The 13,572-nt window shown below is 36.0% G+C and overlaps 1 protein-coding gene across 1 annotated transcript in view; it reads right to left on the minus strand.

Moving 5' to 3' along the window:
- The window catches only part of LOC149559453 (putative amino-acid acetyltransferase NAGS2, chloroplastic), a 247,412-nt gene extending 235,319 nt beyond the window's left edge, over positions 1 to 12,093 (minus strand). Inside the window, exons 1-5 of the mRNA XM_089833368.1 lie at positions 11,717 to 12,093; positions 9,302 to 9,574; positions 5,140 to 5,227; positions 2,083 to 2,291; positions 1,625 to 1,776 (exon numbers count right to left, since the gene is read on the minus strand). Of these exons, the coding sequence (XP_089689494.1) occupies positions 1,625 to 1,776; positions 2,083 to 2,291; positions 5,140 to 5,227; positions 9,302 to 9,574; positions 11,717 to 11,800 (806 nt within the window). The 5' untranslated portion in view covers positions 11,801 to 12,093. The remainder of the gene's footprint in view (positions 1 to 1,624; positions 1,777 to 2,082; positions 2,292 to 5,139; positions 5,228 to 9,301; positions 9,575 to 11,716) is intronic.
- Between the last annotated feature and the right edge of the window lie 1,479 nt (positions 12,094 to 13,572).

Here is a 13,572-nt window from a genome sequence, read left to right on the forward strand (position 1 = left end):
TACATTTATTAAAAGTACATCATCAATATTCATACAAAGAAAATCAGAAATAAATCCGAGCAACTCTAGAATACTTTAAGGCCACTTGTTGCATTCATATTTTGTTATTGTTGAGTGTGGTACACAAGAAGTATTTCAAGATGACCATTAAGGCCAAAGCTATTTGATATAGTCACTATTATTGCCTGATCAAATTTATTCAAAATCCAATTTTGTAGGACATAGTTGGTAGTATTAAGGTGTGAGCGTTGAAGACAAAGCATATTATTAAATTTACCTGGGTATTAGTTGCACATGTCAATTTTCTAGACACCATTGAGTTTGTATGACCGTCAAATGGATAAATTTAAAGGAGAACCAAAGCTCAAACCACTTGCAAATCAAATGTCTTCTAGCAGACTGAAACATTCATGAAATGTGTGGCATTTATGGTAACTTCAAAAAAATATCACATGTTTTAGTAAAATAGCAAAAGTTACAGACCAATTAGATGAGATTAAGTGATAAAAATATTGGGGCTGTCATTATGGAGATCCAAGTTAAATCCTCAGAAGATATGACAACGTGTTGAAATTGGGAAAGACAACACATACAACTCTCTGGATATGGAATACCACAACAGACTTGGCCTACTGCAAATCCCAATTGAATTCAATGGAAGAGATACCTATCAGTCATGGTATTTGAGCTGAAGGACACCATGCAAGAGGAAGTTGCCTATCAAAAAAGAAATTTTACTCAAGTAGATTGGTAAAGGATATGCACAAATCAGAGCATCATATAAAATCTTCATCACACATTGTAGCGAAGTGCAAGACATATCTGCATAAGGACAAACACCTATGTGATTTTATAGCCATAGAAACATGGCCCTTGCACAATGTTTACACCAATAGGCAAAGTCGTTTTGTTATGGGTGCACACATGAGATGGAATCATGTGAAACAATTCCAAAAAATAGTGAAATAAAGTGGGCAGACAACTAGAATCATTACTTACAAACTAGAATCTTTGACCAATGTAAGCACATAAGCCATTAAGGTGCCGCCGTGAACTGAAAACAGTCAGTTGGAAACAGGTGGAAACATGATTACCAGAAGTAGAGCCAACCAAGGTCCTATTTCAGTTGGGAACTAAGTCATAGCACTTTAGGATGTGAGAGAAGATAGGACAGTAGAGAGAGCAAGATAGAAATTGTTTAAAAGGAAGCACACAGGAAAATATCTTAAGCTTTTCTGGGACGATCAGTAATGCCAATGGTTTCTTCATGTGGAACCCCAGTTTCAATTGGGGACATCCCAGGCAAGGTTTTTTCATTGTTATAGAGCTTTGGCAACTGGAAACCTGTCCAAGAACCATATTCCACTCCCGACAAGTCCTTTAGATTTAACATCAAATCCTAGCAACATTGAGAAGAAATGTATCTTGCAATAAATAAATAATAACAGGTCCAGTGTAAATCTGAACATTGAATTATGTTACTTCTGCAGCAGATTGCCTTTTTGCAGATGATGAAGAATCTTTGGAAATAGCTCATATGACTTTTAGCTAAACATACATTTATGACATTTCAGCAGTAAAACAAACAAGTGCAATTAGCTAAAGTAAAATGTTATTGACATACTTGCAGTTCAATACTTCCCCAGAACTGGAGTAACCCAGGTTGCTCACTATAACAATACAGTTAGCTGCCAGCCTCTCCCTTATCCGAGAAACGTCAATTCTCTTCACCTCTCCGGTTGCACCAAAGTCAATTCCACTGACAACACCTCTTCGCTGTCTCAAGGCAATACAAAAAGTTCATGGGCTAATGTCAAAAGCCAATGAAGTACTACACTCTCAAACCAAACACTATATCCTTCAGATTCATCAAAAAATTCTAATGAGTAATATCACAGACCTAATTAAAGAAAACTAAACAAAAACAGGTGCTTAAGCTGTAACTTGTAAGCACTCTAATGCTCCAAATTACTCAAATACAGACCTTCATGTTAACTATACAACTAATATTTTCTGCCTATTTTGTAATCAATGCATCCATAACATGAGTAACTTAAACCTAACCCATTCTTGTCATCTAACCTTAGCTGCCAAAAAGTTACCACTGGCAACACTAACTCCAACATCATGCCAACGATCATTGTCACCATGACGGCGAAGGCTTGGTATTGGTGGCCCAGGCGAAAGTTTGGCTTCTATGGCAAACCGGATTGTCCCAGCTGCCTCCATAGCTGCTTCTAATGATTCAGTGTCTGTAATCCGATATTGCCCAACATATTTGGCCCTGTTTCCTGCAAAATTGAATATTTATGTTAAAATGTTTAAGACTTTGTGGGTGATTTACAGAGTTAGTTGTAGTTTGTCAAAAATGCTGTTAAAATCTCAAAGATGAATCACTTCTTTTGTCATCTTATATTATCCTATAAAGTTCTGATGTCTAGCTGACAGCCATGGCAACATATATGCAAGAACCTCATTCCATATAGTAAATAATAAATATTTGTCATCAGGTATATAAGTGCAAGCTCATAGAATTCATTATCACTTAGCAATATATCAGGTCATACTTCTATAAGACATCTTTAAGACAAATGACAATAAGGAACAAACAGCTAAAAAATATATAATAGAACTGAATATTTTTTATGCAAAGACAGCTAAAATATATAATCACAATTGCAGAAAAATGGATACGAACAACTTCCCATCTACAATATGTAATGATCCCATGTTTTAGCCTTCACGTTCTCCAAAGTCTAAGTGGAGGATAAGAAGAAATTAAATTAATTTCTTATAAAGTCATTCAATTTAAAGGTGACTTTGTATTTAATTAATTTAATTATTAATTACAAGGGAGTAGCTTCTAGGGTATGTATTAATTATTGGAAGGACGGAAGCCTCTCGATTTAATTAATTATTTCCAGGGAGGAGTTTTTAGGGTATGCATTAATTATTGGAAGGAGGAAGCTTCTAGCCCTTGCAATTAATTAATGTTTTAGTTCCTTCCAGAAGGATGAAGAAAAGGGTAAATAGGGCTGAAAGTCTCATTGTTGAACATGGGATTATTGTATCGGATGATTATGATTTGCATTTGATAAGAGCTTGGATGTGTGAATCACACTCTCTTCTTTTGGCAATAGAGGACGTTCATTCTCGGTTGTAACATTCTAGACGTCATTCCCTTAAGGTTTGGCCTTTGGAATACAACTCTTTGTAATTGATTGCAGCATTCTCAGCATTAATATAATTTCAGCCTTGGTTCAGCTTTTGGGCATTCCTAGGTGTCCATTACAATGGTATCAGAGCTATAAGTCCTGCCATCCTGTGGAGATCATATTGATAGCTAAAGATGTATATTAGTCCAGATCAAGATGTGATGTTCACACAGTTATTGGGTACATTAGAGAAGGGGCAACGTATGCAACAAGAGCGGAATAGGAAAATGGATATGATGTTGCAGCTTATGGCTAGACAGATGGGCATCAACATTGATGATTTGTATGTTGCTCCAGAGCAGAAGGTAGTCGATTTCTTCAGATGGGATTGAGACACCACCGGGCTATGCTATTGGTGATAGTCAGGAGTCCACATATGAAGCTTTGTCAGCAAATGGCGATGCAACAATAATGGGATTAGGAGAATGCGAGGATACTGTCATATCAGCAGCCACTTTTGTGTCCGTTGAACCATCCAACAAAGAGTTTAGCAGTATGCATGCAGTTGTAGATGTGTGCTTTGATGATTGTACACTTGTTATTGCTAATGAGGTGAGCAATATAGTGACAAAGTCATATTATACTATCGATCAACAAAGTGTTAATGTTCACTCTTGGGATAGTAAAATGTTAAACATGGATACAACATTGTCTTATGACAATTTGATGTTTGAGGCTGATCATTCGCCTGAGTGGAGTTGGGCTTAGTCTTCACCATCTACAAAGATTCAGTTTTGTGTTGCAGCAGTTGGGAGGAAGAGGTTTCATAGATCTTCTATGGAGCCGCCTTCTGGTGACATCGAGACTTATACTGCATTAGCACAAGTTTTGGGAGCTAACTTGTAGCACATGTGGTTGGTCTTAATGATATTCATTTGTAGTTTGTTTAATATGGATATCACATAATACTTCAATTGGGATCCAGGTGGAGGTTGGAGTTCATTATGTTACTTAATTGCTTGAGGACAAGCAATTTCAAGGGGGGCGGATTTGTAATGATCCCATGTTTTAGCCTTCACGTTCTCCAAAGTCTAAGTGGAGGATAAGAAGAAATTAAATTAATTTCTTATAAAGTCATTCAATTTAAAGGTGACTTTGTATTTAATTAATTTAATTATTAATTACAAGGGAGTAGCTTCTAGGGTATGTATTAATTATTGAAAGGACGGAAGCCTCTCGATTTAATTAATTATTTCCAAGGAGGAGTTTTTAGGGTATGCATTAATTATTGGAAGGAGGAAGCTTCTAGCCCTTGCAATTAATTAATGTTTTAGTTCCTTCCAGAAGGATGAAGAAAAGGATAAATAGGGCTGAAAGTCTCATTGTTGAGCATAGGATTATTGTATCGGATGATTGTGAATTGCATTTGATAAGAGTTTGGATGTGTGAATCACATATCTTTCTTGGCATTAGAGGACGTTCATCCTCTCTTGTAATATTCTAGACGTCATTCCCTTAGGGTTTGGCCTTTGGAATACATCTCTTTGTACTTGATTGCAGCATTTTTTGAATTAATATAATTTCAGCCTTAGTTCAGCTTTTGGGCATTCCTGGGTGTCCATTACACAATACGAGACCTTTTTATTTGGAGGCCAACAAGAAATATGGAATTACCAAACCATTCTTCAAATAATGGAAAAAGATTTCGTGTTCATATAGATCCCAGATCATATCTCAAGAGCCCCTCCTATTAATAAATACCCCACAATATGGTTTGAAGTACTCAAAAGACAATATATATAAAATGTCTAAATGCAGGTAAAATAAATGATTGGCAATTGAATAAATAACTAGAAAATATCAGCTGAAGCATGCAGAAATACCCTAGTTCACTTCCAAAAATATGCATCATATAAATAGATATTCCTAGTTCCCTGACAGCAAAAAAATGCTTATGCATAATTACGTTGAACACTGGCCTTACCTCTCTCCATCAGAAGTTTATCGATCTCAACATGAATGCCCGGAACAATCACAAACTTTATTCCTAAACCATGAAGAAGAGATATATCCTGCAATTCAAAGATTTTCAGTTTTTTATTTAAAAGATTGTGTCAAAGTTATTAAAGAAAGGCACACAAGGCATTAGTTTAATTTTATTCTTTTATTGTTAATGCACAAAGCTGATTCTACTGTTCTGCACAACAACATATGTACTATCTTAACACTTAATAAATTGTATCCTGCACAAACTTCGGATAAAGGGAAATACAGACAAGATTCTAATGAGATAACTGTCATTACCTATTCTAACAATCAATTTATTACATCAAGAAATCATTTCAAATCAATTGATACTGCAGTATTTTCCCAGTAGCAAAATGGCGTCCAAGATCTCGCACATGGAACAATTTGCTTTCTGTGAATGTGTCACCTAGTTCCTGGAGTATAAATAAAATTACATGAATCGCTTCCTAAACAAGAGGCTATGAGTGTGCTGAATATATCCACCAATGGCAGATATCTCCCTTGACTACAAGCATTCTACTTGTACAGTTTTAATTCACATAATTGAGAAAACTAGAAAAGCAGTGGGTTATATTTTTTTATTTTCTTCAATCTAATAATCGTCATATGAGAACCAAAGTGGGATAACACATTATTCATCTGCTAACTACACCAGACATTCCAATGCTTAAATTCTTTTTGAAAAAGCATACACTCTTCAAGCTCTGGATTCGTATGGTATGTAGTTTTCAATTTGAACAAGAATTGCATCATTTAGCATCAAGACTGTGCTTCACTTCATGTTTTCTCACCATAATCAATGAGTTTGTTTAGGGTGCACAATGACTTGCATACCCATAGATCCAAGATGTCCATAAGAACAAATGGTTGTATGGTATGTACAAACAAAAAAATGCAAATGAAGAAAATACTCGTAAAAAGAAGAAATCGGAATACAAGTCCCCCTATAAACTCAACTTCAATTTTGATATGTTCAAAACTAACCCATGTGAACAAAAACTCGGCAGTAACCTGATCTAATCTGACGGAATAAAACTCATCAAAGTGTGATAATCAAAAAAATGTCTTCACATGTAATGCGCTAAATTCCTCGTAGCAGACATGGATGTTCCTATATGGTTATAAAAGTCATCATTTCCTATAGCAGTGAGTGAATGATCCTATATGGATATATATGCCATTCAATGCATTGGGAAAACTAAGCAGAATCAAACACAAGGGCAGCAGCAAGCATTACAATGAAGAGTCCGCCAATAGGTAACAAACTGATCTTAAAGGGCACTTAAAAATATACAATGCAGTTTTCTGTTAAAATAAGAATCTCCTTATCTAATTAAAAACATTCTTCACAAGAATGTCTGTAAAACTGGAATACAAGCCCAGCACCCATGGTCTAGTGGCAAAACAATAATAATAATCAAGGACATGCTACCTGTGTTAAGAGAAAACCTATCAAAGCAGGCATTAAGCTGGGTGCAAAGTCAATGTCAATTTAAATTCAACTACAATTGTGGAAGAAGAATAGTCCTTACAAGATGGTTTCTATATATATGAGCATTTGACCACCTCACGGAATGTAAGGAGATTAGCAACACTCAATTTACTTTGAGGATTTGTCATGAAATCAACACTCAAAAGTTTAAACTCTAACAATATATATATATATATATATATGAAAAAAATGTCAAAAAATAGGAAGGTTTAAATTTAAAAATGTAAAAATGCATATTTATAAAACATCAAATGAGAAAAATGTAAAGAGTCCCACTCCCACAAATAGGTAGCATATCATGTCCCAAACTTCTGTGTTATGCTAGATATGTTGGGACCTATAAGTCTCCTTTACCTTTCTAACATATTATAAACCCTATCTTCGAATGTACAGGTTCCTCCTAAGCTTGGTTAAGAGTTTCAAACCTTAGGTTCAAATTTAAAACAAAATACCCAAGGCACTGAAATTTCTTAGTTCCAACAACAAAAGTCTTGTACACATTTTCTTCTGGCTTGGGTTAGTAGGTATTATATATGGATTGTGTTTTATTAATTGACTAATTTCTCACAAAATTTTCAGAATTAGATCCACCAATGAACAATTTTTCCAACAGAGACATTTTCCACTTTTGCATATTGAAATTAGCTAATTTTCCATACAATTGACAATAACACATACAATTTGAAGTTATATCCTACATTTTAGCCTCAAAATAGATTAAAGCCCACTGCATTCTAGATACAAAAAGGTTAGTAAGTTAGTGGTCAATACTGAACTTATCAAGTTAGTTTTTTACAATATGTCAAATTATGTAGTATTTATAAGAATTCAACCTTGTCATTTTTCAGTAGTGATTCCCAGGAACCACCCCCTCTTATGAGCATGAACATTCCATTTAGCACTCATTGCATCTAGACTGCTCATAGTAATGAAGCATCAAAAACATTGATGCTCATGAGCAATGGGTTCTTGTGAACCACTTCATGAGCAGAACATTCCATTTAGCACTCACTGCATCTAGGGCACTCATAGTGGTCAAGCATCAAGAACATTCATGCTCATGGTGATGGGTTCTTGTGAACCACTTCTCATGAAAATATAAGAAAAATAAATTTGACTCAAAAACTACACAATTGCATCCTATAAAATATCCCATAATACAAAACATAGTCATGAGATGAAACCCCTCAAATAGCAGAATTTGAATAAGCAATGTTCCATGGGGACGCGTCCCCTATGGTTTTAGGGTCGTACCCGTACCAGGGACGAAAAGGGGATGCGGCCTTAAGTCGTCCCCATTTTGGCAAATTAAGAAACGTCCCCGAAATGACCCTTTTTTTTGGCAGGAAACTTGGGGACCGCTAGCAGTAGCAGGGACAGTTTTGACATCCCCTATCAGTCCCTGAAACTGCTGGCCATCCCCTTTTTTCCAGCCAGTCTGGTAAAGGCAAACTGCCCCCAAAATATGAATTTTTTTCTAACTTTTGCTGTCCACACAGCCCCTAGTCGTCTTAAAGACATAAGACAAATATGCAACCCATATTTGGTCCATTAAAATACTAACTCTTCTAATCATTTTTAGATTTGACATACTTGCTAAGAGGAAGGAAAAAAAACATAAGAGCAATAGCAGCAGTGAGGAAAGATGGTGTTTAGTGAAGAAAGCTTGCATTTAGTATTTTAGTTGGACTTCTCTTTATTTCATTCTGATTTCAGCATGATACTTGGAGCCTTTAGGCATTTTGATTTTTGCTATATATGTATGTGATATTGTTATAATGGAAGTAATTAGTATTTGTCTATGGTGAATGGTTTATCAATGTTATGATATGCATATTTGAATTCTATAAGTTTTTAATTGCCGTCCCCTAAGGTCACGTCCCCTAAATTTTGGCTTCGACCTGTACCTGTACCGGAAAGACGTCCCCATCCCGGAAACTCCGTGGAGCATAGTAAATAAGCTTCCACAAGGAGGTCTCATATAATAAATTGTTATCTCGCATGATAGTACCCTAAAACTCTGCTTTTATCTTGTAATCTTACTTCAACATTCTAAACTTGTAATCAAACTCACCTGGAAGGGCCTTTTAAATAGTCAATTCTAACTTCTAACCATTCCATTCAAATGACTACAGAGTGATTATTACAATTTTCAAGTAAACAAGATATTAAAAAGAGATAAAGGCATATATGAAAATATTATAAGAGAATTTGTTTTCTGCCATCCATAATAGTTATTTTCAATGTTTCTGGTTTTAGGTTGTGTTTAGTTTTTGGATCAATGTTTCAATTCACACTATGTAATCCACCATCGAGACAAAAAAGCACTATCAGAAAGCACAAGAAGATGAAAAATGGACAGTTGTAGATCTTACCATCTAAAAGTATTTGTCACTTCACAAGATCAAAATAGTCTATGGCATGGTGGCACTACAAGCATATACAATCTTAAACCAGAAACATCAAAAATAAAATATTTTAGTCACTTCACAAGATAAAAATAATCTATGGCACGGTGGCACTACATGAATACAAAATACCATTGAAGAAGTGAGACACCGCTAATATAGAAAAAAATGGGACGTCAAGTACTCGTTTGAAAGCTAGTTTCAGACTAGTAGCCTACCTGAAGAATGCAATCAAAGTGCCGACTAGACACAATCTCGCCTGAGATAACAACAACAAATGTGCACCCACGGTGGCCATGTATATAAGGCCATGCCTGCCTAAACCATCCAACAAATTGCTGTTCCTCCTCCTCCTCTCGGACGTCATGGATATTCCTGTCTAACCTATGATCCACTAGACACTGGCACACACCAGAAAGATTTTTCTGTACCGGCAACGTAAAATTTCTCCAGCCATGCCGGACCGCTGAAACATTTCGTCCTCCAAAGCCCTGGCACGATAAATATGGTACTATCAACACATTGAGACACAAAATATTGTTGCACTGAGGGTAAATAAACTGTAAATGAAAGATAAGTAATGATATTCACTTGATATTAACATGCAGATAAATCCAAAAACTAGTATCACTATTAAAATAAATAAAATCAAACATAATTGGCACCGTCAGATACAAGAAATTGTGCTGCCCTTGACAAAAGAATACTATTCATCAAATATAGGTCATAAAAATTGACTTGATACTAAAACACTAAACCCAACTGATAATTGGCTCTTATACACACACACAAAATTGTTGCCCTTGACAAAAAAATACTGCTCATGAAATTCAGATCATAGAGATTGATTTGATAATAGCAAGTAGCTGTCTGTAAATGATATTACAAAAGGAAATAAATTGCCTTAACACCATCCTCTAACAGAAATGCATAACTTTGTTCCATTTGACAGAAAATACTGCTTCTGAAAGATGTGTAATGAAGATTAACCCATGATAACACCCAGCTTGTTACTGAAACACGATGTTAGATAAAAGGAGAAAATATAGGAGCATACATAGGAGTGGTACATAGGATAGGAGCAAAAATCAAATGGAGAGCACAAATGTTTATAGCTCAGCTCACGACTAGTTCTCGCCATTTGAGGTGCAAAACAGGTAGATGAATGATGTCTAAGGGAGAATAGGAAAAAAGAATATGCCTTTTCTGCAAAATGGGAGTGGTAGAGATAGAACACATTTTATAATGGAGTTCCCAGCATACAATGACATCCATGACATCCATTCCAGCTATGTGAATATTTTAAAGGTGGACAATTCAAGTACTTTACAGCTAGACAAATAGAAAACCTAGTGATCAGAATTCATTGTCAAAAAGCAGATTAAAGAGGAAGTTACAAATGGGAGTGGTAGAGATAGAACACATTTTATAATGGAGTTCCCAGCATAAAATGACATCCATGACATCCATTCCAGCTATGTGAATATTTTAAAGGCGGTCAATTTAAGTACTTTACAGCTAGACAAAACAGAAAACCTAGTGATCAGAATTCATTGTCAAAGAGCAGATTAAAGAGGAAGTTACAAATTGTTTAAGGTTTTTAGCATCCTATTCCGAGGTGTATGCTACTTAGGGGTACCATAGGCTGCTTTGGCCTTGCAGATTCATTAAATGGGAAAAGGCTTATTTGACACTGTCGGCTGATAGAATCACAAAATCTCAGTGAACTAAAGAAAAACCTGCTTATGAAAGAGAGTTTGTGACTACATAAAGATAGATTTGATATTAGCACATAGCTTGTAAGCAATAAATAATACCATAAAAAGAGAGCACGCATAATTGGTACCATCCTCTGACAGGATCGGGAAGTTTTCTGCCCTTCCCAAGAAAATAAAAATAATTGTGAAAAGTAGATAACAAAAAAATTGTTTCAAAATTCAAACGTCTAATTTCTGAAAAATACATCACATAGACCAGTAAAAACATAATTGCCAGGGGCACATTAAACCAACAAAAACAAAAATTGTGTCCCTTGGTAAAAATAATTGCTTATGTAAGATAGGAATAAAGATAAGTTTGATATTAACACCTAACTGATTTGCAAAAAATTAGTACTGTCAACCAACAGAAACACAGAATTCGCTGCCCTTGTACAGAAAAACACTGCTCATTGAATAGATTACAAAAATTGACCGTTATTTCCCGTCCTCTGATGGATCACGAAATGTGATCCAAAACCTGAATGCAAAAATAAACACACAGTTATATCTAGACGCTGCTTGTATAATCCCAAAACTGAACGCACTTATTTTCACACAGTCTTTACGTAAATCCATATAGGACAAGCAGCTTATTCACCAAAAAGAAAAACACGTTGAATTAAGAAGGGAAAAACACAATTCATAATAGAGTTATGCGCTCCGAGAAAACATAAACTGACATAGCTGGTGCACAAAGCATGTCATAGAAACACCTCCATGAAGATTAACTTGATTTCAACAAGAAACTAATTTCTACAAAAACAACATAACAAAACCACCCAATTCCGATGCCCTCGACCTTAGAAACTGGCTAAATACTAACAAGCAGCTCATTGCCGAAAATTAAAATCATAGAAGGAACTAAATACTTACCAGAGTACGAGTGACTGAATTCCGCCTGAACCCCACTGCAAGTGAAAAACTCTCAGCACAAGCAACTAAGCCGCCAAAAGCCATTTTTGTCTCTAAATAAAACCAATCTGTCAAGCTTCCCTTTCAACCACTAGAGCCTCATCGAAAAAATAAAATGACACGGTGATTCAAGGGAAGTGAAACAAAGAAATTAATGCAACACTTAAAACTTCGTAAGAAAACGATGCTATAAATACAGAAGAAGTAAAATAGATTGCAGCTTTTCCAGCCTCTGCATAACAAATGTCAGCATTGCATTCGTCAAACGATTTGCTTGAGCGTGGCGTGTTCTGCTGATGCAACATACTCAATTGCAGTATTTTTAGCCGACACGCTGTGAAAACTCGGTAGTGAAACGTTTGAATTTATAGGGGGGATGCCGTGGCAGAGAGTTAAAGCTCGTGCGACTTCCAAAGCATCCTCTAGGGAATGCAAAGGTTTATGCTCTTGTTGTTTTAATGTTATTTAAACAACGATGATGTAAAATGCTTATGAAGGCGTATATGCCACAAAGATTAAGCAAACTAGTCTACGTTTAAAGCAAAGGAGGGCACTCGCTGTTTTTTTGTGCAGTCGAAAAGCTACATAAAGAATCTTAGAATAAATACTCATAGGATTCAGTCCTCATTATTTTAGGGAAAAGGAGTCTATTAAAGGATTGGAGAATATTTATTTAGATAATAATAAGATTTTCCACATAAATTTGGGTTATGTCGTTAAACATTAATTTGTTAGAAAAAGTGTGAGATATCCTACTTATGACGTGAGCGTTTTATTTTTTTAAAATTTGAACAGATAATGTTCAAGGAAAAAGTTCATATAAGATTTTCGTATTTGTAATATTTTCTTAAATATTTTTATTTTATTTTTATGAATAGTCTCTTTTCTATTAATTAAATATTAAAGTTACATATTCACAAAAAAAGGTTTGGAGAAAGGTTGGGGGATACGAGATCGCCCCACAAATTTAAACAATGCATGGCTAAAGACCAACTATTCACAAAAAAAAAACATAAAAGCCCAAAGGCTGAAGACGAAGCAACAAAACACAAAACAAGAACAAGGCCCTCAAGCTACAAGAGCAATGCTAGCTGGGGGGGCGGTCTTTGTCATCAAAACTCCAAAAATCAGTGGGGTTAGTGGATGGCTCGGGTAGAGCCCATCCATTAGCGGCGGTGGCGACAGCATCATCTTTATCTTTTTCTCCCTCCAGCGTGGGAGGAGAGATAGCCAAATCTAGCGGGGGGAATGCCCATTTAGGGTCCCTATAGATAGAGGGTCAGCATGCATCAGGGGCAGCATGAGGAGCCATTGGGGACCAGCCCAAGCCTGACCTCCACGAAGGCAAGGCCGAGCGATGATGACCACCAAAACTGCCACCAGGAGAGCGACGTGTAGGCTATGACCTGGGAGTATGCGACTGACAAGCTGAGTTGCTACGGCCTCTCCGGTGATCGCGAGGAGGTGTACAATCACCGAATAAATGGTCTAATGACACCTTGGCAACCTTGCAAGGGGCATTGCCCCAGTGAGCCAAAATCTCCTACAAGTGGGCCACTTCAGCACCACTTTGTCTATTTGAACTTGAATCTGCATCATGACATTAGCGTGGCATCTCCAATTTTTTTTTTTTTTTGATAATATGATAATTAAGACAATTTGAATAGATGCAACTAAATGTAGAAATACACTTTTGTCTTAAGAGTCCTTAATTAAAATAAGTGTGGATGAGATCTATAAAGACAAGTCTCAAACACAGATCTTTAAAGACAAGTCTTGAGCGCACAATTCAATTCTTTTGACATGTAAATTGATTA

This window comes from Cupressus sempervirens, chromosome 5, assembly GCF_028749045.1.
Source record: "Cupressus sempervirens isolate cs-2001-9-10 chromosome 5, ASM2874904v1, whole genome shotgun sequence".
NCBI lineage: Eukaryota > Viridiplantae > Streptophyta > Pinopsida > Cupressales > Cupressaceae > Cupressus > Cupressus sempervirens.